General features: G+C 36.1%; 1 protein-coding gene across 2 annotated transcripts in view; it reads left to right on the forward strand.

Annotated features, from left to right (window-relative positions):
- The window catches only part of Igsf11 (immunoglobulin superfamily member 11), a 149,535-nt gene extending 124,669 nt beyond the window's left edge, over positions 1-24,866 (forward strand). The window contains exons 2-7 of one of the 2 annotated variants that reach the window (XM_076867764.2): positions 2,721-2,884; positions 4,340-4,547; positions 6,687-6,842; positions 19,407-19,529; positions 20,400-20,550; positions 22,743-24,866. In XM_076867764.2, coding sequence (XP_076723879.2) covers positions 2,721-2,884; positions 4,340-4,547; positions 6,687-6,842; positions 19,407-19,529; positions 20,400-20,550; positions 22,743-23,184 — 1,244 coding nt within the window. In that variant the 3' untranslated portion in view covers positions 23,185-24,866. The remainder of the gene's footprint in view (positions 1-2,720; positions 2,885-4,339; positions 4,548-6,686; positions 6,843-19,406; positions 19,530-20,399; positions 20,551-22,742) is intronic. The other variant, XM_076867765.2, reaches the window with a different exon arrangement.
- The last annotated feature ends 2,742 nt before the right edge of the window (positions 24,867-27,608 follow it).

A 27,608-nucleotide genomic window follows, 5' to 3' on the forward strand; every position in this document is an offset into this window, starting at 1 on the left:
ACTCCCATGACCTATTTCTTCTCCCATGAGGTAGCTGCTGTTTCTATTAGTTGCCTGCTATATGATCAAATAACCTTGCCTTTCAAAGGTCTCTAACCCCTGAGGTTCTTTCAAATTTCTTTTTAAAACTCAGACACTCCTCCTAATGTTATTTAACTTAGAGACTTTTCCTGATGTTAGCAAGTGCTTGATATTCTATCACAAATGGCTTTATTTTATGAAACATTTTATTTTGCAAATTAACTCCTGAGAACATCATCAGACTATATGTGAAGAACATAAAGTTCTATGGAAGGAAGGTGTTATGTACACTTCTAAAACTAGTTGTAATCTTAACCGTATGTTATTGTAATCTTAACAGTATGTTATTGTGGTTTTTTTTTTTTTTTGGAGTGGGGGAGAATTGGGATACTTTTGCTTCAAAATAAAAGTTGCAGATCCTGCCATAGACTTAATGTTTTTATATGATTTAGAACAGCTGTTTTGTAGGGTCTCCCTGACCTTTTTAATCTGATATTTCCATACTGTTCCATCATTCCAAGGAGGCAATCATTCTTTGCAAAATAGATTTGCTGAGAGTTTGTTCTGATGAATCACTATTTTCTTTCTTTTTTTATTTTATCAGTGTTACCGAGGTATAATTTACATTCCACAAAATTCACCCATTTAAAGTGTAAACTCAGTAATTTCTCTAAACTTATGGAGTTATACAACCATTAAAACAATATAATTTTAGAAGTTTTTCACCACCTTTTAAGAATTCCCATTTGAGCCTATTTGCATCAAGGCTTGTACTGCCTCCTCTCTAGCTCCGGGCAGCCAGTAATCTGCCTCCTGTCTCTGTGGATTTGCCTTTTCTAGATATTTTATATATGTAGAATCATATATTGTGCAGTATTTTTGATCTGGCTTCATTAATTTAGCAAAATGTTTTTGAGAGGCTTATTCATGTTGTAACATAAAATTTTTGCACAAAAATTTTTCTTGTCTTTTGAAGCACATAGTTTTTTTAATTTTAAAATGACTACTGTGACACTGTTACTATTGCTACCTGACATCTAGAGTGCACCAAGCCTATACTAAGCACTAATTTGATGCTTTTTATTTTTGTGAATAGCATTCTATTATATGGGTAGACTATATTTTGTTTATCCATTCATCAGTAGATGGACATTTGTATTATTTCCATTTGGGGGCATAATATGAATCAGCTGCTGTAACCTTCATATACAAGTCTCTGTGCAAACGTATATTTTCATATTTGTACTTAGGTAGATTCCTAGGAAATGGCATTTCTGAGTTATATAGTATGTTTATGTCTAACTTAAGAAACTGAAACTATTTCCAGAGTGAGTGTACAATGTTGCATTATCGCCAGCAATGCATGAGACACTAGTTTCTCTACATGGTTAGCAGCTCTTGATATGTCTTGATTGTAGCCATTCCAGTGGACATGCTGTGTGTCTTATTGGCGTTTTAATATGTATATCCCTTTAAAATTAAGTTGCTTTTTAATTGACTTGTTATGTTCCTTGTATATTCTGTATATAAGTTGATATACTGTTTGTAAATATGTACTCTCAGTACTGATTTTTAATTTTTTTCTAGTTTTTTAGTTTTTTAATTTTAATGAGATCTACTTTATTAATTTGTTTTCTTTTATGATCATGATGTATCTAAGATCTCTAATTCAAGTAACTAAGATTTTCTTCTGTGTTTATTTGTAGAAGTTTTATAGATTAGTTCTTTTATTTAGGTCTATGAACATTTTACACTGATTTTTAGTATTCTGAGAGGTATGGGTACAAGTTTTCTCTCTCCCTTTACATATTATTTTCAAAATTTCATAGCTATTTGTTGAAAACACTATTCTTTCCTCTAGTTAATTGTCTTACTCCTTTGTTAAAAAAATTTACGTATAAATATAATGGTTTATTTCAGTACTCTCAATCCTATGCCATTTGTCTGTATGTCTGTTCTTATGTTAGTATTATGCTGTCTTGATTGCTATAGTTGTATAACATTTTTTTAAATCAGACAGTTTGAATTCACCATTTTTGTTGTTATTTTTCATTGTTCTTCTGGCTAGTCAAGTTCTTTGCCTTTCAGTATATTTTAGAATTAATTTGTCAATATCTGCAAAAAGCCCAGTGGGATTTAAATTGGGAGTTTCTCTTAATCTATAGATTAATTTGTAGAGAATTAACCTCTTAACAATATTGACTCTTCCAATTCATGAAATAGTATATCTTTATATTTACTCTTATTGATTTCTTCCATCAGTATTTTATATGTAGTTTTCAGCATATAGATGCTGAAAGGATTTACTGTGGTGTGCTGTTGTCAAGACACTTTCAAAATTTTCAATTTATTTCTCATCTTTCATCCCATTTATAGGTTCTGCTCAAATCCTATCAATGAAATTCTTCCATGTTGTAATTGACAGTTGGATAATGTCTTATATTTGTACTGGATAGTATCTTGTAAAAGTTATTTCTAATGTTTTCCAGTTGCACTTTCCAAGAGATAAAGAAGGGGGTAAATCATTTTTTATTATATTGACTCAGTGATTTGTCTTGGTAGTTTAGTAAGGCCGTCATGATGGAGTGTTCACATAATTGATAATAATGTACTAATGTAAAAGATGCAGACCTTTCTGAAGATCTTTTCTTTTTCTCAGGAAAAGTGAGTGTATAACCTCTCTGTTCCTTCTTCTGTAGGTGTTGTGGTGTCCCTGGAAGTGTCAGAGAGCCCTGGGAGTATCCAGGTGGCCCGAGGTCAGACAGCAGTCCTACCCTGCACTTTCTCTACCAGTGCTGCCCTCATTAACCTCAATGTCATTTGGATGGTCATTCCTCTCTCCAATGCTAACCAACCTGAACAGGTACTTCTGGTCCATCCTGTGATGCATCTAAAATATTAATCTTTTCAGAAGAGGTGGGTAGAGAAGCATCCTGAGTATATATTTGATCTCTAAAATTAGGTGGCATTTTCAGTGTGCCTATACTGTGTTAGGTCCTAGTGCTCGAAATATTAGTCAACTATCAGAAGAGACTAGCCTGTTTTTAAAAGACCATTGTTGTAATCATCACCGTCCTTGTCATCATCGTCATCATCATCATCATAATCACATGTTAAGTAGATCCTCTGAATATTTTAGGCAGGAACTCGGAATTGTTTTTAGAACATTGGTGACAGGAAAGTACCAAGATAGAAAAAGCAAAATCTATTTTGGCAGGAAGGGATGGGCACTAGTAGAGGTGAATGAGAGTATACTTTTAAAAGATGGTGATAACAGTAAGGAAGTAACGTTATATAGTACTAATTGATTCTCTTAATTTCATAAGCATGTAAGTATAAGTAGGCATACTAGCCAGCTCAGAGAGTCTCATATAAATTAGAATGTGCCACACAAAAAAAATGTATACAAAAAGAAAAGCTACTCCACAAGAGGCTATATAACATCACAGAAAAGAAGGCTCATAATTTGTGATAACCACTGCATAAAATAATGCTCAGAAAATAAGGAATTGTGATAATGGGCACACATTTATTTACAATGACAACTTCTTTTATGAATCTTTTCTGCTTCAGTAAGCTTATTACTGCCTAAAATATTCGATAAGATAAGCTTTCTGTTATGAAATTCAATAAAAAATTTTCTTTCTTCAAACCAAGGGATTTTTGTAATTAGACTAAACCTTCAAGATTATTTGTTCAACTTCCTCATTTTAAGAGTCAAGGAAAGAACTTGACTACAGTTTTCCCAAAATTTACAGGTAGAGCCTAAGTAGTACCTTTCTGTATAACATACTGATTCCACCTCCATGAGTATTTAGATTTGATAATAGAAATTGCCACCAAAGAAGTGTTAGAGACCATCTGAGAAGCAGAGGGCGTGGCTATAGAAACTGACATAACAACAGCAATCACGGACTTCCAAGTCTTCCCTTGTACAGTGTTTATTTTATATTCATCCTATAACTCTGACCTGTCATTTTGTGTCTTAGTAAGCATGAGATAGGCAATGCTAATATTTTTAAAACTCTTTGTTTTGGAATTAACCTTTTGAAGGAGGGTTGATAGTAGGGTAGCATATTTTCTGTGTTCTAATGGGCTAGATAATAAAAAAAAGTTATTCTGATTTGGTATGTGAGAATTTAGAACTCTAAGATAACTATGAACAGTTGTATTAAGAAAAAGTTGGTGACGACTCTTAGAATAGAAATAAAATTCTCCAGCAGTTGGTGCAGGAACATATAGTCCTGTCCATCAGTTATTGTCATGTGTCTAGGAGGAAACGAAGTGGCCAGTTTATTTATTTTGCTTTCTTTTGCAGGTCATTCTGTATCAGGGTGGACAGATGTTTGATGGTGCCCCCCGGTTCCATGGTAGGGTAGGATTTATAGGCACCATGCCAGCCACCAATGTCTCCATCTTCATTAATAACACTCAGCTCTCAGATACAGGCACCTACCAATGTTTGGTCAACAACCTTCCAGACAGAGGGGGCAGGAATATTGGGGTCACTGGCCTCACAGTGTTAGGTGAGTGACAGAGAACTTGCAGGTACCTTGCACTTTATTTTCAAACCTTTTGTCAAGAATATTTACTTCTGCCCTTCTTCTCCACTCTGGGTCTGCTTATGTTCCTTTTCTGCCTTTCTTCTTTAAGGTCTGTCTCTTCTGTACTCCTCTATGTTTCTTACACACAGGCATTCTGCCCCCTTCTTCAATTCTGGTGGTCTCTAAAGCTTCTTTAATGGCACTTTCTGGGAGATTGATAAAGTGGTATAAGACAACATCTGAAATGGTCCCACTCTTTTTTTAAGCTTCAGTATAAGACAGAAGCCTCTGTTGAGAGCACATTAGATGATGGATTATTTATTGTGACTACAAAGCAGAGGTTTCAGTGTGTGTGAGAGCAATACTTTTACTTCCTGTGTATATAACATGTAGCAGTTTCATGATAGTTTTTAGCTTGTACCTGTTGTCCTGGTATAATTTTAGTAATACTTCCATTTACATGTTTAATTTCTCAGTTTTCCTGTCTCTAAAATAAAACACTGACTTCTAAATGTGTTCTTGTGGTAGAAGTGGCTGAATTCAGTTCATTTGGGGGAGGTGGAGGAAGTACTCAGAGAAAGCCAGTTCTTTTAATTCTCCTCCCTTTCAGGTCACAGAACCTACCTCCGCAGTCCCTGTCAACCCCTGCTCTGCTTGGTCTTCCATTGGGCTGTCAATTCAGGATGCCAGTGTGGGGGATTCTTCTTGTTTTCCCTCTTTGGATGAGAATATGTTATAATCCTTAGTGCATTTTTCTCCTAGTCTTCAAATACAGATTGGAGATTTCTATTCTCAAAAGTATTATTCACTATAGTATATTAAAAATCATATGGATTTTTAAATACCCTGAGTACTGGGTACAGAGTATTAATGGAATTAAATATTCTGATGTTTATACCTCAAGTTATGTAACTGGCCTCCCACAATATCCATGCTGACTTAATTTTTTTTTAAGCATTCTAGGGCCTGAGTTTTCTTTATTTTACTTATATGTGGTGATGAGGATCAAACCCAGGGTCTCACACGTGCTAGGTGAGCACACTACCGCTGAGCCACAACCCTAGCCCTTACTTAATTTTTTAAAGGAAGAAAAACAGTCTTTATTTTATAGTTGTGCTAGATTCAAGGAATTATTTTGGGTTTTCCAGAGAATTACAGTGACAATGTCAAAGGAGGCAAATTGAGGATATTGGTTTACCCTGTCACAGCAGTTAGGAGCCTGTGAGATTTATACTCTTCCTACCTGTATGCTTTCCATTATTCTCTCTTCCCCAGTCGCTCTCGTTGCTGATTGCTCTGTCTTGCCTGATTCCTCTATATACTCTGTGCTCATTTTCCATTTGTATATTCCATCATTTATTGAAAAGTCATTAGCGTTATAAGTATGTCATTACTTGGACTTAAACACTGGTGCCTACATTCCCCAATATGTGACTTTAAGCTATGGGCTTAGTTTATATTTTTACTGCGTAGTTTTGGCTTAAGTATTCTTTTCTTCTTGCTATTGTTAATTTTTTGTTCCGTGTCCTCCTTTGTGCTCTTTTCTGTCTTAATGATCATAAAATATCCACGGAATTACTACCAAGTTCCTGTTACTAGGATCCTTACTCTAGTTTTCCCCACCACAAAGCAGAATTTGGTATAAAATTAGTCTTTTGGGTTTTTTTTTGTGTGTGTGAAATAACAAAGAAATTTATTAAAGTGGTCTTAGCCACAGAACAGCTGGCAGGGCGAGTGTTCTATTCCTTGAAATTTTCTTTTAACAGTGATGTTTTGACTATTTTTAAAGGTATAATGTTGATGTGATGATCTTAAGAATTCTCTTTAAAGAATGCAGAGTGAAACCAGACCATAAGATACCTTAAAAACATAATCAAACAGCATAGCCCCTTTTACATGTTTGCCCCCTGCCAAACTAAAGTTATAGGTTCTGCCATTTGTGCCCAAGCCCCGTGACTTAATGCATGACTGTCCTTTGACTTCTGCCAGGAGGTTGTCTCCAAGTGTGTGTTCCGAAAACAGTGTTACCTGAGGTTCCAGTAAACTGAATGTTTATGTTGTCTCTGTCATTGTTTGGCTTACAGTAAATGTGTACTTTATTGTTTATTCTTCTTACTGTAGTTCCTCCTTCTGTCCCACACTGCCAAATCCAAGGATCCCAGGATATCGGCAGTGACGTCATCCTACTTTGTAGCTCAGAGGAAGGCATTCCTCGGCCAACTTACCTGTGGGAGAAGTTAGACAATACCCTCAAGCTACCTCCAACAGCCACTCAGGGTATGTACAGAGCTGCTTTAATCATTTTATTAGTTATGGGAAATTTGGAGATTCATTAAGTAATTTTAATGGATTTTGAGAAATAACCTTCTTTATTTGAACTGCTGACAAAGCTTTCTGGATCATTTTCTGTTTAAACTTTAAAGTGAATACAACATTTCCTTTATCTTCTCTTTGTTCATTTGGTGGTTACAGTGCATGGAAATTCTGTTCCATCCGAGTAGAGATTTAAAATAGCTAAATGGTAGCTGCTCTGAGTTAGCTCTAAGACCAGCCTTGACGTTTATATCTGAGAACCCACTTCCTACTTGAGGCATAGATGCAAAAGTGTGAGAAGCATCTGCATAATCACTCACAAGGAGGTTAACCCTCCTGTTTCCAGTCTAAAGTTTCCTTAGAGAGGAAGATAAGAAAGAGAATAGGGAAAGGCCTCCCAACCTAAGAGATTGATGAATCAATCACACCAGATAGGTGCAGGTGGAGAAGACACGAGTGTTATAAATGGTTTTTTATATGTAAACTCAGCTATTTAAATCTGGATTTAAAGGAAATATGCTTGAAAACTTGAAGAAATTTTATGAAATAAAACGAGGGAATATTATATGTAAAATCTTCTATTTGTAGACAGTAAAATGTAGTAGCCTTAGGTTTTATATTATCTCTAATACCTAAAATGTTCCTTGTAGCTTTCTCAGGGATGATTTATGAATCTCTCTCTCTTTTTTTTGTACCCTTTTTGTACCAGGGAATAAACCCAGGAGCACTTAACCACTGAGCCATATCCCCAGCCATTTTATATTTTATTAGAGATAGGGTCTCTCTGAATTACTTAGGGCCTCACTAAGTTGCTGAGGCTGGCTTTGAACTCATGATCTGCCTGCCTCATTTATAAAATTTCTAATTAGTTACACATTACAGTAGAATGTGTAACTAATTAATAATAATCAGCCTCCCAAATCGCTGGGATTACAGGAGTGCACCACCATGCCTGACAGGAATTGGGCATTAATGGAGAGGCCTAATACAACCTTAATTGTGCCAAGTTTGAATCCTATCGACGATGGTCCTTGCTTGCCCTGGAAAAGGAAACTCCTAAGCTGTTTGGTGAATTTAGACACATTAAAGAAGCAGTTCCACCAGCCTCTGAGGTGCCTGCAAGGATCACAACACAATAGTAATGGCCCTTATCATCATCTTTTAATTTACCTAGTCCAAAATTAATTAAAAAAAAACCTTTTTAACATGTAACTTTTGGGTTACCTTGATAATAAGTACTGTAATTGATTGTTCATTGCTGAATGTATCAGCCATATTGTGGGCTAAATAATTTAGCACTTTTTGTGGACTGACTTGTTATTCTCACCATTGTAAGTGGCATGCTTAAAATATCTCTTGTCTTGAAATGCTAAAAACTATCTTCAAATTCCAGATTTTCCAGTAGTTATTTCTGTAACAGTTCACCTATTTGATCCTGTGATACATTTTTTCCTGTAAAATAAAGTGGTTACACAGGGAAAGGTCCACACAGATATGGTCATCTGGTCCTTGAAAAAGGTAGCAAAAACATAAATTGGAGAAGAGACAGCCTTTTTAACAAATGGTGCTGGGACAACTGGTGATCTATATGTCAAAGAAGGAAAGTAGACCCCGTCTCTCACCTTGCACCAAAATCAACTCAAAATGGATCAAAGACTATGGAATTAGGCCAGAAACTACACAACTCCTAGAAGGAAAATGTAGGTTCAACACTCCAGCTTTTAGGCACATGCAGCAACTTTCTCGATAGAAGCCCTAGAGCTCCAGAGATAATGCCAAGAGTTAATAAACGGGATGGCATCAAATTAAAAAGTTTCTGCAAAGCAAAGGAAATAATTAGGAACGTGAAGAGAGAACGCACAGAATGGGAGAAAAATCTTTGCCTAGATACTTTTCTGACAGAAGAGTAGGATCTAGAATATATAATCTCAAAAAACTTTATACCAAAAAAAATCAAATAACTCAGTTAATAAGTGGGCAAATGAATTAAACAGATGCTTCTTAAAAGAAGAAATACAAATTGCTAACAAATACATGAAAAAATGCTCAGCATCATTAGCAATTAGGAAAATGAAAAGCAAAAGTACACTGAGATGTTATGTCACACCAATCAGAATGGCAGTTATCAAGAATACACACAATAATGCTGGAGAGGATGTGGAGAAAAAGGAACACTTTTACAGTGTTGGTAGGAATTAGGACAACTGCTATGGAAATCAGTATGGATTTCAAAAGACTAGGAATAGAATCACTCAATTATACTACTTCTTACTCCTGAAAATTAAAGTCTTCGTTATGTCATTTTCAGGAAAATGGATGGAAGTAGAGACCATCATTTTTTTTGCCCATTTGTAAAATTTCTAATTAGTTATATATTACAGTAGAATGCATTTTGACATATCATACATAAATGGAGTATAACTTCTCACTCTTCCGGTTGTACATGATGTAGAATTATACCAGTGGTGTAATCACATATGCACATCGTTCCATTGTCCTTCCCACCCCACACCCCTTCCCCTCCCTTCACTCCCCACTGACTAATCCAAAGTACCTCTATTCTTCCCTAGCTGAGACCCCCCCTTTATTGTGAATTAGCATCCATGAATTAGAGAAAACATTCAGCTTTTGGTTCTTTTTTGGTTCTTTGGGATCAGCTTATTTCATTTAGCATAATAGTCTCCAGCTCCACTTAGCATAACATTTACCGGAAAAGGCCATAATTTCATTCTACTTTAAGGCTGAGTAATATTCCATTGTGTATATATACCACATTTTCTTTATCCATTCATCCATTGAAGGGCACCTAGTTTAGCTATTTTGAATTGAGCTGCTATAAACATTGATATGGCTGCTTCACTTGAGTATGCTGATTTTAAGTCCTTTTGGTATAGACAGAGAAGTAGGATAATTGAGTCAAATGGTGGTTCCATTCCATTCTGAGGAATAAAGACTATCATGTTAAGCAAAATAGTTCAAAGTCAGAAGGTTAAGGATTGGATGTTTTCTTTTATACGTTGAAGCTAGAGAAGAAAAAAGGAAAGGCGAAGATGGGGATAGATCTCTTAAAAAGGCAAAGGGAGATGGGTAAAGAAAAAGGATTAAAGGGTGGAAGACAGGGATGGAAGGGGGAAGTGCTTGGGAGAGTGATATTGGCCAAATTGTATTGTTATATTGTGTGAATATGTAACAACATATCCCATCAATATGTACTACTAGAATGCATCAATTTAAAAAATGTGGAAATCAGGCAGAAAGGGGAAAAATAAACACAACAGGGTTAATAATATCTTCCTCAAGGTCCTCTGTAGTATCATTAAGATTCCATGATTGATATTTATTACGTTTCTTTGGAATAGCAGATAAAGTTTAGAATTACAAATGAGCATTTGAGAATGACTACTTGTATTTAAACTGAGAAATACCTGTAGAGCAAACCTTCCGTACATCTTTGTTTTTGGATATGGTATCTGTCAAATTTCTTAGTATCCACTTTTCAACTTGACTATTCTTTGGTTCTTCAGGTATCAATGTGAATTTGAATGCCAAAGAAGAAAACCTTTGTCTTTTATATTCAAACTCTGGATTAATTATCAGAATTACTTTGAATAACTTTAACTATAATAATAACACGTTAAATGAGTTAGATTTTTAATTTAAGTTCACCTTTTCATGTCCATGCTTATAAACTGGATCTCAAAATTACATATAATCTCAAAATAACTTAGACTTTTTAATAGGAGATTGTTTTCACTAATTATGTTTATAATTGTTTGATAAAAACTGGTGCATTCTCTGAGAAAAGAATATTTGACACCAGGGGAGAGCATCCCAAGAGTCTAATGTTTTGTTATCAATAGAATGATATTTTGGGATTAGAACTACCGAATGGCCCCTGTGTGTAAATGCTATCCTGATGGAGCTCCCTTTGGCAAAATCTGGGAGAATTTGAACATTCAAATAAATGTGTAGCCCACAGAGGAGGATGAACCAATAAACACATACAAGTGGAGGTGAAGGGAAAGCATTATCCTTCATCTGAATGCTGACAAATGCATACAGAAGGAAAGTGGAGTTACAAAACCATGATTAATAGCATAATGACGAACAAAGGTTTGACAAGGAACAGGCTTAATTTACATAATTCCCAAGTACGTCCCCACAAATTACTTATTAGTTACAAAGAATACAGTTAGTTTATAATGGGAAGACAACCTGGTAATAACACTGACGTGGCCAGAGTAAACATCACCAGTATTGTGATAAACTGATAATCACATGCTTACTAATTTATGTACTGAGGAGGATGCAATATCATTTCTGTGGCTTTCCTGTCAAAAACACATAACCTGAATCCAATATAACAAGGAAACATCAGAACAAAAAATGTAAAGACAAAATTGTTCCAGATTGAAAAAGACTGCTATGGTTTTGATATAGATTGTGTTTCTCAAAGGTTCATGTGTTGGAGGTTGGTCCTCAGTGTGGTGGTGGGACCTTTAAGAAGTAGGGTCTAGCAAGGATTTAGGTAGCTCTTGTATGACCCCTGAACTCTTGTGTGAGTGAGTTGTAGAAGCAAACCTGATCCCTGACTTGCTCTCTGACTTTTTTCTAGTGATGTGATCTCTCGCTACCACATGAGCTCCTTCCATTAGGACCTCACTAGAGGCCAGTTTAATGTGTCTGCCTAATCTTGAACTTTCAACCAGTTTCCCAGGGCACAGGGATCTCTGCAGAGTATACATTTGAGTGGGTGGAGATGGAAGGTAGTGAATCAGAAAACTGAATAGTGTGTTACAAGGTGATAATGGGGAAAAGATGGATCAGGGTAAAATAAATTAGTTGGAGGATGAGGAGTGCAAGTTTGAAGAAGATGCTTTGGGCAGGCCTCATTGAAACGATGATAGTCTAGCAAAACTTTAAAAATTAAGGACTGATTCATGTGTATATGGGGCATTCTGGGCAGAGGGAATGGACACAGGTAGGCCCTAAGGTATGGGTGTGCATGGGGTGTCGATGAACCTGTGTGTTTGGAGAGGACAGAGCAAGTTAAGATCTCACGTCTGCTTCAGTTACTGTTTTATGAGAAAGATGTGTTTAAAAATCACACAGTAGGGCTGGGGTTGTGCTCAGTGGTAGAGTGCTCGCCTAGCATGTGCAAGGCCCTGGTTTTGATCCTCAGCACACATAAAAATAAATAAATAAAACAAAGTTGTTGTGTCCAACTACAACTAAAAAATAAATTTAAAAAAAAAATCACACAGTAAACCAGTAACGTATTTGTAATCCTAGTTGTTTGGAAGAATGAGACAGGAAGATCACAGGTTCAAGGCCAGCTAGTGCAACTTAGTGAGACCCTTTCTCAAAATTTAAAAAATTATAATAAAATTAAAAAGGGCTAAACATGTAATTCAATGGTAAAGTGCCCTGGGTTGAACTGCCAATACCAGAAGAAAAAAATCACACAGTGGGAGTGATGCAGACTTGTAAATTTATTCTTGCAGTTATGCCACTTTTCCTTACCCAACTTGAGCTTATGTCATTAGATTCCTTCAGGTTTATAATAGTTTATCATTTTTCCTCTATGTTTAATATTTTTTTGCATTATTTGTACTTTTCCAAATTAAATATTTAGCTTGGCACATGATAAATTATGCTCAGTAAATATTAGATGTTTCGGTGATTATTATTACTTGAGCAAATTGGAGGAATTCTAGTTCTCCTTTTACTTGAAGGTGTACCCCATTCAAAGTCTTGGCTCTAAATTGAGGCCCAAGTTTAGTCCCATCCATAGGGACCAAAGACCAAGTGACTTTCTTTTGTTGCTATGTGGCCATTGAAACCATAACCACTGTCTTTCTAGACATATATCCACCCTTCATTTCTGACTTTGTTTCCGGCTCCTGTGGGATATCTCTTATCTTTCTTACAAAAGCTTGGCTGAATATTTATAATTATTGTTAACTGCACATTTTTTTGGGGGGGGGTTGTTAGAAGGAACTACACATTAGCTAAGGCCACCACATTGTCTCAACTGGAAGTCAGACCTACTAGTTTGTAGTGATTTTTTATGATTTGAAGTTATCCACAATCATAAAATCTTAACATTACCATAAAAAAAGTAGGTAGAGAAAAATCTGGTAATCAGCAGGTAGGTTAAAGAACACAGTAAACAGTCCTATGCGTTCCTTCTTGGTAATACAAACATGCTTTCCTTCTCTCTTTCTCAATGGTACTTGGGATTGAACCCAGAGGCTCTTTACCACCAAGCTAAATCCCCAGATTTTTTTTTTTTTTTTTAGTTTTGAGACAGGATCTCCCTAAGTTCTGAGGCTGGCTTCTGATTTAAGCTCCTCCCATTTCAGCCTCTGAAGTTGCTGGTATTACAGGGGTGTTCTCAGCATGGTTTTACATTTTTACAAGTAATACTCATCACAAGATAGCTAAGCCAACATTGTGCTTTATTATCGCCAATCTTTTGTCTGTGTACCATTTTTTCTTTTAAGTGTTTTTATGTCAGTGTTGTTTTATAATCTGATTCCTTTAATGTAAGAATATATTAGGGACCATTTCCCACATAAAAATCTATGACTCGTTTGTAGGAATATATTGTATATATCCTCCTCTTGTTGAATATTTAAGTTGTTTTACATTTGTAACTTTGATTTAATTTTAGCCCAAAATATTTTAGGAGATATAGTTTCTATAAGTTATAAGAGGTATTTTTTTTTTGATGTTGTGGCATTGTTTTCTTGGTGGTGCTGGGGATAGAGCCCAAGGTCTTGCTTGTGCTAGGCAAGTGCTCTACCACTGAGCAGTCTTAGTAAGAGGTATTTTAAAATTATTTCTTAATTTTTGGTCTAGGTTTTAATGTTACCATTATCATTTCAGTTTCCACCTAGAGGTCCCAGGGGATCACTCACTCACTCATTACCTCCCTCAAGCAAACATGTATAAATTAGTTCTCTGAGTTGATACCATTAGTGTTCATTCAGATCACCACAACGGAAAACTGAATTAATTCTCTTTCCTGAGTTCCAACATTTAACCAGTCCTCACACACAGGCAATCTTCAGTCTCTCCTGAATCCTAACCCCTATCTCTTTTCTATCTCTATCACTAAAGATTTAGTGCAGGCCTTCTTCACTTCCTGATAGAGCTATTATCAAAACTTCCCATTTGTTATCTGGCTGCCAGTTCTTCACCCTGATTACTGATGTTGTTTCTAAAATGCACATCTGGATATCTTTTCTTGCTTTATGTCAAGAAACACAGTTTCAAAGATAACACCTAAATTCCTTGCATGTTAAATAAGTTTAGAGAACAAGCAAGGATCAGGCTATTGATTAGTATGTTTTATTGCAATATATTATTTTAAACTTCTCTTTCAGAGTGATGGAGTTTAAATATTAAGTATTTGTGGTATTATCTTTAAAGTTTTTAAATAGATTTTATTTGACATTTATTTTGTGTTACTGTTTCCTTTTTTATTTTTACAAATTTTTATCATCAAATGTCTGTTTCAAGTTGAGATCAGTTTTACATATTATTAAAATATGTAATTTTGTCATAATATGTTCAAATAATAATAAGCCACATATTTAATGTTGTGTCTTTTTAACAGAATGTTTTTGAGCTTTTTATATAAGAAATAATTCACTGTTTATTATTATGGGTATTCATTATTATTCAAAATGCACAAATCATATGAAAATACAAAATAATTTATGAGTCAGTAATTCTTATCTCTCATCTTCAAATAATAATATTTAATACTTGTTGGGAATTTCAAGATACTAGATATTTTCCAAATTTCTTGACAGATTTTTCTCATGATTCAAAAATATGCAAAAATTTGCAAGGAATTCCCACATGGAAATATTACCAGATACTATATTAAGCCCATCAATATGCATTATCTCATTTAGTTATCATAGTGTCCTCTGATGTAAGGACACTTTGCTAGCTCCATGTTATAAGGATGAGGAAGCTAAAACATGGATGAAGAACAGGCAAGACCCTAAAGACCACCTAACTAGTAGAAGGTAGAACAGATTTCAGGCCATCTAGCTCTGGAATACATGCTCTTAGCTGATGCATTATTGATTAGTAAGCCAGAGGTGGGGTTCTGGAATTAAGTAGAAATGGTAGAATTGGAAACATACCCTTACATTTGTTTCTTTCTCTTTCTGAAGGGTGTTATGGCTTAGGTGCATTGTTTATATAAGATCAATGCTAGTATGAAGTAAAACTGTAGGGCTTAATATCCTTTGAGCTTTCCAAACCAGTTCCACACAATTGAACTTTCCCCATTCTTAAAATTAAAAAAAAAAAAAGATCATCAAAGAAGTAACTTGATTTTAGAGAATTACTTGTGTACCAGAGCAGGACCAGATAAGTGACAGACTGAGGAATTAGCCTTGCTACTTTCAGAAAGGGCTGTGTGCTTTGTGGCTGCAGACAGTCTGGTATTTACTGAAGAGTCCTCCTGTGTCTGCTTTGCCTGGTATACATAAACAGGCCTGTTCTGATGCTGGTTAATCCTTTCTTCAAAGTGTATGTCTCATTCCCGGATAACACTATGAGTTAGCTCTACCATGGTATGTCAGACTCATTTAATAGCACTTTCTAGCAACACGTTCACATTGTCCGCATCTGTAGAGACAAAGGGAGAATAATGACTTCACCTTTTAAAAATAACTTTTTAAAGCAATAATCTTTAGAGTTTAGCTTTCTACATGCCAGAATGCTGGTTAGAGCAGCTGTTTAAAATTTCCCAAATTGTTTCTGGAAATGCCAACAAAATTACTGGTTTAGTGTGAGCTGATCAAATTTCTAGAATTTGAGGACTCAAGAGAAAATAAAGAAGAAAAAAGAACATTATGTGGAATTGTGGGGTTGGTTGCCCAGAGATTATGGTTTTCTTGCATGATGGCGTTAGGACATGTGTAGAACAGTGAGTTAGGCAGATGGCTTAGTTTTAATACTAACAGCATTGGAGTATTGCTTGGTTAGGAAATATCCTATAGCTGTACCTTAGAATTATGCACTTATACATGTCTTACTGGAAAGCCAAGTGTACATATGGTGATTATGAGCTTTGGACTTGGACAGATCTGATTTTTTAGACTGTCTCTACCTGTGTACTATTTAGTCTTGGACAAATTGAGTAGCTAGTCTGGGATTTCTCATCTTTGAAAAGTAGGAAATATAGAACCTGAGCTTGTTATGGAGATTAAATGGGACATTTAAAGCTGTTAATTCAGAGTATGTGGTAAATGGTAGATAACAGAAAGAAGGTAGTGCTTTTTATTGTTACTGGTTGAGACATCTTTATTTATTGAGCACCTTTCTTCATGCTGGGTAATTTCACAGTGTGGTGATGTGATGATTAATAAGACAAACCCAGTTCTCACCTTAACAAGATATGAAAGTAAACAATTAAAATAAATGGATTAAAGTCTGTCAGGGATAGAGAATATGGGGTACTAGGGGAGCACATGAAGTCATTGGAAATTAACAGAATGTATAGTTAACATCAGAAGAGAAAACCCTCTGATCCTGGCCTGGCCAAGTATATGAGCAAATTCACTGAACCCTACCTCCTGTGCCCACTCCCTGACACCAAAAATCTTCAGAAAGTTTTGTTTTTATTTTTAAGGAAAAAAAATAACATACAAAGGCAAACCAGTTTACCCTAAATATATTGACTTTGATGTGTGAAATACAACCCAAATGTCCCAAATTAGCAAGTATCCTGTCCTGGGTATCATATAATATGGGTTCAAGATAATTAAAGTGGCCACATGATATTTTCTTGTGTGTTATATCACTTTTCCTAATGATAACACTCAGCACTTTCCCTTGGGTCAAGAAAGATCCAACACATGCCAAACTAGGAGAAGACAGATGAGAAGTTTCTCTGCTCTTCCATATCTCCAGGGTAGGTGGGGTTCAGTGACTTCTGCAACAGAAAAATTCATTTAATATGTGTGGTTAACATCAGGCTACAGTAGATGGGGACATAAAGCAAGTAGGAGAACTTTAAGAACATGCTAATTCCTTACACACTATTTTGGTATAAATGACAGTATATTGCTCCTATTAAATAAAAAAGCTGAAAATAAAATCTCTTCTTTTCCTATGCTGTATATTGATGCTAATTCAAGTGTGTGTTTGATAATTCAGTCATTCCTTAACACACACTCCATTTTATTATGTGGGAAGGTGTTATAGTTTGGATATAAGCTCCTCCTATTGCAAGAATATTCCCAGGTAAAATGGTTGCATTATGAAAGCTGTAACCTAATCAGTCCATCACCTTTTGAATGAATATACTAGAGTGTAACTGTAGGCTGGTGGGGTGTGACTGGAGGACACGGGTCACTGGGGGCATGCCACGGAAGGGTGCATCTTGCCTACGGCTCTTCCCTGCTTCCTTTCTCTCTGCTTCCTTACTGACACGGGAGCATCTTTTCTTTGCCATGTCCTTTCCCCATGATGCTTTGCCTCACAGTGGGCCCAAAGCTATGGAATTACCTGCCTATGGGCTGAAACTTCTGAAACTTTGGGCTCTAAATATACTTTCCTGCTCTGAGTTGTTCTTGTTGGGTATTTTGGTCAGAGTGACCTAAAGCTGACTAAAGCAGGACAACTCTGTGACATTGACGTGTGGGGATTTTTCAGTGAATTTGCTCTTACTTGGGTCAGTCTGGGCCAGTGGTTTTTTTCCTCCCCCATGTTCTGTTGATTTCCCAGGCTCTCATTAGAGCCCCTCTTGTGTGTCCCCCCCCAGTCCTGGCTGGCACTTAGCCCATTGATTGTAATTGCTTTCCTTCTTGTCTCATTTTGACCTTTTCACTATTGCATCATTATCCTCGAAAATTACCCCACCCAAAGGAAAGTGCTCAGCACACATGCATGAATTAAATGAAGGAGCTGATACAGACATGCACATTGTGGTCAGATCTGCTTTTGCTGAGCCCCTCCTCTCTATCTTCTTTTGATCTAGATAAAGATGAGGGCAGCTCCAGAACCTAGATAACTGAGTCTTAGTTTCACCTAAAAATAAGTCAACCCTGTGGGGTTAGCTCCACGTGTCACCCCAGGCATGTTTGGAATTTATGCCAGATTTTTTTTAACTTATGCCATTAGGAGGCTTTTTGTACCTACTTCTAAATTTCCAGCTATTTTGAATGACTGAGATAACAGGATCTATTATTCTTCCTGTGGAAGGAGGCAGAGAAGCCTAGAGCTTAGAGGTAAGCCAGCCAGCCACCCAATTAAAATTTCTAATGAGCAACTATGTAATCTTATTACTCATTTAAAGCATCAGTCACTTTATCTGTTCAATGGGATCAATAATAAAAATACTTCATAGAGTCATTGTAAAGATTGAGATAATATATATAAAAGCTTACCTAATGCTTGGCACATATTCATTAACTTGGATTTTTATTATTATTTTGTTCTTTTATGATATTTAAAATATTTTAGTATTTATTATTAATATTTTATTATTTTAAAATTACTAAATTATTATTTTATAGATCTAAATAATCAAATTATGTTGATATTAATGAATTGCAAAAATGGCAACTGTCAGAACATTCCTGGGAACTACCAGTGTGGTCACCTTGAAAATATACTGCTCAAACCTCCTGATGTGGGGAGCATGATTGAGTGATAGACAGCCCCTGCTGCTTCTCTCTCAGTGTACCTCTGCTTCCTATCAAGGCCAGGCTTCCCTCACAATGCTCTTAGCTGGTGGTGAGCAGAGTGGTGCTACCAATGCAGGCCTGTTCTTGCAAGGCATGGGGTGCCTTTAATGGATGATTTTGGCTCAAGGATTCTCCACGTGTCTGATGGAATCTTCCATAAAGCTATGCTGCAGGCTGAGACACTCCCTGCCTAGACTCTCCTTATTCCCTTCACAGAGGTCAAACTCGTAGTCTAAGGTTCTCCCTGCTGTTTCCAGCTTCTTTTCTATTTCTTTTACTGATGTTTCCCTCAATAAACCTCATGTTCATCTTAGTAACTGCTTTTAGAAAATCTGAGCTAAACCAAGAATTGTAATAGTTGTTGGAAGAGAGTAACAATCTATACCTTAGAGAACAAGGTATAGATTTTCTCCATCAGTTATAAAGTAGATATTATTAAGGAGTTTAAATTGATCTTTGTGTTGTTGCATTTTCTCAGAATTAAAATATGGTCCTAATGATCATAAATTTTCTAGAACAAGCATTAGTCACCCTTTCCTTAGGGAAGGCCTCTAGAATTTAGGGTATAACATGCTAATATGCAGACTGAATTTTTAAATTGCTGCTATTGAAGACAGTTAGTTTCAGTTCTTTAACAAGTAGTTTTAATTGTTAACATTCAAGAACCAAAAATTTCTTCCCCCAACATAAACAAAATTGACAACTCTCTTGGGTATCTATTTATTTTTATAGTTTAATCTTTTGCCTATTTCTTTGGTTTTCTTATTCATTCTACCAAATCCTCACTTGATTACTATTTTTGTGACAGACCAGGTCCAGGGTACAGTCACTATCCGGAACATCAGTGCTCTCTCTTCAGGTTTGTATCAGTGCGTGGCTTCTAACGCCATTGGAACCAGCACCTGTCTTTTGGATCTGCAGGTTATCTCACGTAAGTATGTAGAATCATGATGCCAACTCTAGGTGTGAAACTCCATAACCTTTGTCAAACCAGTAAACAAAGGATTCTGGTTGTTTCGAGATTGTCTGAAGATTGAATAGAAATTCTTTCATTTTTAATAATAGTTGAAAATATTTTGTAAATATCAGTATACTTTTTAAGTATATGATGATCTTTATAAGAAAATGTCTTTCTCTTCAGGATTGTTAGAATTAAACCAATTCTTATTTCATAGTGCTATAGACATATAAATTTACAATGAGCTTATATCTGTAGCAAGACCTTCTTGTGTTTTTTCCTAATTATTTTTATATGCCTGATTTGGGGGTATCTGATTATAAATAAGCAGTGAAGGAAATTTCTTTTTAGTTGAGAATTCTGGGCTATTTGAATTCTAGTTGCAAAAGGGAGGAATGTGGCTGGGATGAAATCATTAGGTATCCCATGGGTGCCAGGCTCACTTGGGGCACTCAGGCAAATTGGATAGGCACTGTCTGTTCCTGCTCTGCTCCAGCTGCTGCTCTCTTGAAGCTGCGTGAGTTGCTTAATGATTTATTCATTCGCCAGATGTTGAGAGCCTACTATGTGTTAGTCTTCACCCCTGGGGATATAGCTCAGTTGGTAGAGTGCTTGCCTTGCATGCACAAGGCCTTGGGTTCAATCCCCAGAACTACACTCACAGACACACACACAGACACACAAAAAAAGTTAACAGAGGTTTAGCTTTATATGGATGTGATACTTCAGGCAGTTTTGTATGCTATAATTAAGCTTACATATGTTTATACTTTGTATGGGTATATGCAATTTCTCTCTCTTCCTCTTTCTTTTCTTTAAATCTACCTTAAATATATTTTGCAGCCCAGCCCAGGAGCATTGGACTAATAGCTGGAGCCATTGGCACTGGTGCAGTTATTATCATTTTTTGCATTGCACTGATTTTAGGGGCATTCTTTTATTGGAGAAGCAAACATAAAGAGGAGGAGGAAGAAGAAATTCCTAATGAAATAAGGTCTGTATGTCAGATGATTTGTCCTACATAGCCAATGTGTAATCTGTTCATTTTGGCAGTCAAGATTTCTTTGCTAATCTTATAACTCTGATGGCCAAGATAATTAAAGTGGCCACATGATATTTTCTTGTGTGTTATGTCACTTTTCCTAATGATAACACTCAGTGCTTTCCCTTGGGTCAAGAAAGATCCAACACACACCAAACTAGGAGGAGACAGATGAGAAGCTTTTCTGCTCCTCCATATCTCCGGGTAGGTGGGGTTCAGTGACTTGCATAATTGAAAAATTCACTTCATACATGTGGTTAGCATCAGGCTATAATAGATGGAAACATAAAGTAAGAAGGAGAACTTTAAGAACGTATTAATTCCTTACACACTATTTTGGTGTAAATGACAGTGTATTAGCTTGATTTTCATTACTATTACAAAATACCTGAGGCAGGAATTTTGTTATAGAGGTTTACAAAAGAGTTTTATTTTGGCTCAGGGTTCTGGAAGGGGAAAGGAGGCCATATCTGGTGGTGGCCTCCTTGCTGGCAGGCTTGAGGAGGTTGCACAGGAGTGTGTGTGAGTCTGTGTCTGTGTGGTCTCTCTCCATTTTCTTATAAAACTCTCAGGATCTAGTCATGGAGCCCCACCCTATGACCATATTTAATCCGAATCATGTCCCAAAGACCCCACCTCCAGATACCAAAGTGACTAAGTTTTTCACCCTCAAAAAAAACCTCACAATGGGAACTAAATTTCAACACCTGAACCCTTAGGAAGCACTCAAACTGTAAACACTGTACCAGAGAGTTCAGATGAGTTGTCTTAAAAAAAAAAAAAAAAAAAAAAAAGCAATGTCAAGATGATCTTTAAAGAAAAGTGACTTTTGGCATCTTATGGAGATTTGATGTTACAGGCTCACTCTCAGCTTTCATTATATCATATCCTGTTGAAAATGCTTTAATGGTTCCAGTCTCCTTAGCAGGACCTGCATTGCCTTCAGGATCTGATAGCTGCCCTGCTTACTCTGTGCTCCATACTACTCTTTGTTTTCCCTGTCTCAGTGTCTTTGCTCAAGCTTCTGCACTCTCCTGGTCCATGCACCTTCTTCTTTCATTATCTATTAAATAAATCTCTTGATTTAATTCAAGAGTAGTCAGGCATCACTTCCTCACATATAATGTCTTTTTAGCCTCTTGCCCAACTTTTTATACTTATAGATATTTTTGCATTTATTGTCATCACTGTTTAACCATAGGCTTCTTGGATGTACTTTTTCTTTCTTTCTTTCTTTTTATGGTGCTTAGTTTGGAACCTGGGGCCTTGGCAAGCTAGACAAGCACTCTAACTCTAAGCCATATTCCCAGCCCCAGTTAGGTGTCATTTTTGCATGAAATATATAGAAGAATGTACTCTATAAATGTTAAATAGATGAATCAACATCTAAACTAGTGACATCTGTTTGCCTCTTATAATTCTTTAGAGTTTGGGCTGTGTGTTGGAATAGGTTATTGAGGAACAAGAATTACTGAGAAACATCTCTCATAAGCACAATCTCAAATAGTAATTTGATTTCTCAAACTCCAAATGGTAATAAAATCAAGCCAACACTAATGATTTCTTGAAGTTCTTCATATATAGCTTGTTTTGAGTGTGTGCGTGTGTGTGTGTGTGTGTGTATGTGTGTGTGTGGTGTTGGGGATTGAACCCAGGGCCTTGTGCATGTGAGGCAAACACTCTACCAACTAAGCTATATCCCCAGCCCTATAGTTTGTTTTTGTAGCTATTTGATGACAATTCACTCAGTGGATTTCTTTATGGACTATTTAGTCTTTCTTTCTCTGTGTGTGTGTTTGTGTGTGTGTGTATGTATGTGTATATATACATATATATTATGTATTTATATAATTTACACAAAAACATATATATATGTATGCATGTTATATTAGAAGAGATATTCTTTGAGAGATCTAATAGTTCCTTTTCTACTGAGAAACTGAGGAAAGAATTCCTTGACTATTGATTCACAGGGAGTGGGTACCGAAGCTGAGGCTAAGCATGGCTGCCATGTTTGCTTCATGATAGACCATTTGTTTCAGATATACTAATGTTAACTTCAAAAAAAAAAAAAAAAGATTCCTGGGTAGGATGATAGGATAAATCTGAAGTAAATCCTAATGACAACTTTTGTTCCTTCTCAGAGAGGATGATCTTCCACCTAAATGCTCTTCTGCCAAAGCATTTCACACAGAGATATCCTCCTCAGAGAACAACACGCTGACCTCTTCTAACACCTATAACAGTCGATACTGGAGCAACAATCCAAAAGTTCATAGAAACACGGAGTCATTCAACCACTTCAGTGACTTGCGCCAGTCTTTCTCCCTTCACTCAGGCAATGCCAACATCCCCTCCATCTATGCTAATGGGAACCATCTGGTGCCGGGTTCACATAAGACTCTGGTAGTGACAGCCAACAGAGGGTCTTCACCGCAGATCATGTCCAGGAACAATGGTTCAGTCAGCAGGAAGCCTCGGCCTCAGCACACACACTCCTACACCATCAGCCAAGCAACACTGGAGCGAATTGGTGCAGTTCCTGTCATGGTGCCAGCCCAGAGTCGGGCAGGGTCCCTTGTATAGGACATGAAGAGAGGTTGTGTTCAGAAAAAAATTAATGGGATGCCTCCATACAAGGGGAAGGGTGGGTTGGATAGACTTTCCTTACGATTATATTAGACAAAAGCACAAAGTGGAAGACAGTTACTGGCCACTAAGATGTGTACAGTGGACTGGAACGCTCCATCCTGAAGCCTTGTCTCCCCACCACAGATGTCCTGGGATTCTTTTCAAAAGCTGCATCTCAAAGATGTGCCAAGCCAAGGAGAAATATAAGAGAAGAATAGCACTTAAAACTCAAACTACAGTCCAGATGGGCTTGTTCTTTAGTTCATGCCTAACTTAATAATTTCAAGAGAATAAAGTGCCAGATGGAATTTAATAAGGAAATTATTTAAAAAATAGGTGTCTTTAGAAAAAATAATGAGCAACCCTGTGTTGTGTTCTGCCTCTGCCTGTTCATTCCCTCATTGTGTAGAGGGCTTGATGGCATAAATGGTTAATATTGGTCTTAACAGTGATGGCTCTTCCGTCACATAGAATCAAAACTTTTTACACAAACAAAATTTAGCGAGAAATGGAGGAAAACAAAGGAGACTTCTTTGAGAAACCCCTCCATATTTATTTATTTATTTCTTCCTGAACCATGAATTTCATATTTGGAATTTTGCTATATTGACAGATTCTTGTCTGTCTGTGTTATTCTAGGATCTGTTACAGGTCCATGGCATAATTGTTCATTATTTCCTGGAAAAGTATTTTTTTTAAAAAGAAAACTTTTTTCTTCTTTTTTAAATACATGAGAGGCATTGGACTGGGCAATGAAAAGACTTAACACCTTGTTTGGTTATTATAGTTAGTAAACCCAGCAGAAGGTCTGACACAAAAGGGCTAGGTTATTTGGGCAGCTCAGAAGCAGGAAGGCAGGTGTATGGGACCTTAGCTTTCCTGGGCAGCTTCCCAGAGTGAATTTGACCAGGTCTCCCTTGCTGTGACACCAGGTTACTCTTAGTGAGGGCAGCACTTGATGCCTTTTCTCTCAAAAGGCATAATTCTTCCTTGTTTGACCGAGGTTGGATTATTGTAGGAAGGGCAAGGTTATTGTTTGTTTGTTTCAAAATAATTCTTTTTGCAAAAGAGGTAAGACTGAGACAAACAGGGTAACTTCCAGCATGTTCCTGGGAGAGTCTGCACTCTGACAGCTCAGGTTTGCAGTTTTGCCCAGATGCATTTTTCACCATTGTAAAGAGACTGCTCTTGTGACTAATTACCTGGCTTGGTTGGTCCTGTAGTTCACCAGATTAGTTTACAAACTCCCCATTCAATTTTGTGCTATGAAGATCTGGCCATGCTTGTATTGGTGGCTATCTCGCCTTAATCACACTTTAAGAAACCTACAGGTGATTTCTTCCCAGATGTTTCCCAAATTATTTATGATACCAACCCCATGATTCAGTAAGAACATCTTTCCTTCCCTCATGTGTTCTCACTCCCTCTTCCACCATGCTTCTCGACTTCTGATTTCTCACTTTTCTGAGTGACTGGATGTGAACAGCTGTTGTATACATGATTTTCCCAAGTGGACTGCACTCGGAACCTAACCGTTGCAACCATTTAATGTTGTCACAAAGCTGAATTTACCTTAGCATTACTTATTTTTTTCCATTTGATGGTTCTTGACTTTGTAAAAATTTAAATAAATGAATGTCTATACTTTTTATAAATAAAAGTGAAAATACCATGACACAGAAAAGATGATACTATCAGATGCTGTTTAGAAAAGCATTTATCTTGCATTTCTTTATTCTTTCTAATTATCTAAAATTCAATAAAATTTTATTCATATAAAATAAGTTGTCATTAATTATCATACTAATAAATATATGATTTTTATTTAACAATCCCCTTGATGTTAAATGCATTTTTCCATTCCATTAAATAATATTTATAACCAGGTTAATGAACGTGTAATATTTCAAAAACTACTTACCTTTCTTTTGTTGTTTGAAATTTAAGTTAGTTCTAGTTTTTACGCATGATTGGATTTATAGTTACCCTCTTCAGACTTGAGCTGTTTTCATATTTCTTAGTCTGAATATGGGGTCCATACCTGCTCTTTTTACCACTGAATCTCTTATCACCTACCACAGTGCCTACTATGGGTGTTCAAGTGATAAATGACTGATGATTTGTAAACTGAAATCGCCCAGTCAAGTTATGGGCATGATTATAGCTCTTGATATATATTGGATCATACTTCACTAGAAGAAATGTAAAAGTTTGCTTTAAATTTTTATTTTGAGACAATAATACATTTATATGCAGCTATAAGAAATAATATACATCATAAATAACCCTTCACCTATTTCTCCCAGTGGTGACATCTTGTATAACTATTGCAACATACCACAAATTGATATGGATACAATCCATTAGCCTTACTCAGATTTCAGATTTCATTACTTGTACTTGCATTCATGTGTGTGTGTGTGTGCACGCGCAAGCATCCACATTTCATTGTGGGCATTTTATCACTATGTACATTGATGTGACCCCAACAATTGACATCCATGTGCTCTTCACAGTACCTCCCTCCTCTCCAATTCCCTAATCTCTGAAAATGACTACTCTGTTTTCCGTCATTATAAATTTGAGAATACTATATCAATGGAATGTGTAGTATGTAAGCTTTGAGGATTCCCTCTTTTTTCAACTCAGGATAATTTTCTGGCGCTTCATCTAAGTTATTGCATTTATCAATAGTTTGTTCCTTTTTAGATAGATTATCATTGCATGATATGGACATACCACAGTTTAACTATCATTATTGAAAGGTACAAAGGACGTTCTATTCTTCATAACTATTTAAAGATACAAAGGATGTTTGGATTATTTCCAGTTTGGGACTATTATGAGTAAGCAGCTAGAACCATTTGTGTATAGGTTTCTGTGTGAGCATGTTTTTCATTTCTCTGCAATAGGAGCCTAGGAGTACAGTTGCTGGGTTGCATGTGTTATGTGCATGTTTAGTTTAAAAAAAATGCCATACTCTCCCAAAGTGGCTGTACAGTTTTATATTTATTCCCACAAGTAAAAGTGATCCAATTTCTCTACATCCTTAACAGTGTTAGATATTATCAATGTTTTAAATTTTAGCCATTTTGATAGGCATGTAGTAATATCTCATTATGGTTTTAATTTGCATTTTCTGGTAGCTAATGATGAGAACATCTTTTTATGTATTTTTTATATCTGTGGCCCTTTCAGCAATATGTCTGTTCATGCCTTTGGCCCATTTTCCAGTTGCTTTTTTTTTTTTATTGTTGTTGTTGTTTTTGTTTTCTTTCTGCTGTTGAGTCTTGAGAGTCCTTTGTGTATTCTAGATGAATACAAGTTCTTTGTTGAATATGTTGTTTGCAAATATTTTCTCCAATTTATCTCTTGTCTTTTCATTCCTTTCATGGGGTCTTTCATAGAGCAAAATTTTAAATTTAATGAGGTCATTCCAGACATGGTGGCTGTGCCTGTAATCCCAGCTACTTGGGAAACTGGGGCAGGAGGATTGCAAGTTTGAGACCTGTCTGGGTAACATAACAAGATGCTTTCTCATTTTAATGGAGTCCAATTTTTCAATTTTTCATTTTGTGGATTCTGCTTTTGGTGTCAAGTACCTAGACCCAGGTACTGAAGATTTTCATTGATTTTTTTTTTTACCCTAAGTTTTATGGTTTAACTTCTGTGATCTAGTTGGTTTTTTTCTTTTTAATAATAGATGAAGTTTAGGTTGAGGTTTATTTATGTATTTATTTTTGCCTATATAGATCCAGTTGCTCTGTCCTTTCTCCAGTGAATTGCTTCTTTGTAAAAGGTCCTGTAGGCATGTCTTTGAGAGTCTCTTTTCTGAGTTCTACAGCTGTTTCATTGACCTTTTTGTGATTATCCTTCCCTAAAATTATCTAATACCGTGCTGACCACTGTAGTTATTTAATAAGCTTTAACACATGGTAAATGAGTTTCTTACACATGATCTTTCTTTTTCAAAGTTGTTTTAAGTATTTGAGGTCCTGTGACTTTATCTATATAAATTTAGAAATAAGATAGTCTGTGATCACAAAACACCTTGCTTTTTTCATAGGAAATACATTGACTTTACAGAATCAATTTGGAAGAATGACATATTTGCTGTGTTAAATCCTCCAATCCCTGAACACGATATGTTTCTTTATTCATTTAGGTCTCTGATTTATTCCACCAGTATTTATAATTTTCAGGATACAGATACTCTAATGTGTTTTATACCTAATTATTTCATTTTTGAAGCAACTGTAAATAACACTGTACTTTAAACTTTGGTTTCTCTATTATTAGCAAATTAAAGTGTGAATGGATTTTGTGTGTTGGTTTTGTATCTGGCAACTTTGCTGAATTCATTTGTTCTGCATTTTTTT

Source organism: Callospermophilus lateralis, chromosome 10 (assembly GCF_048772815.1).
Source record: "Callospermophilus lateralis isolate mCalLat2 chromosome 10, mCalLat2.hap1, whole genome shotgun sequence".
In the NCBI taxonomy this organism is placed as follows: Eukaryota; Metazoa; Chordata; class Mammalia; order Rodentia; family Sciuridae; genus Callospermophilus; species Callospermophilus lateralis.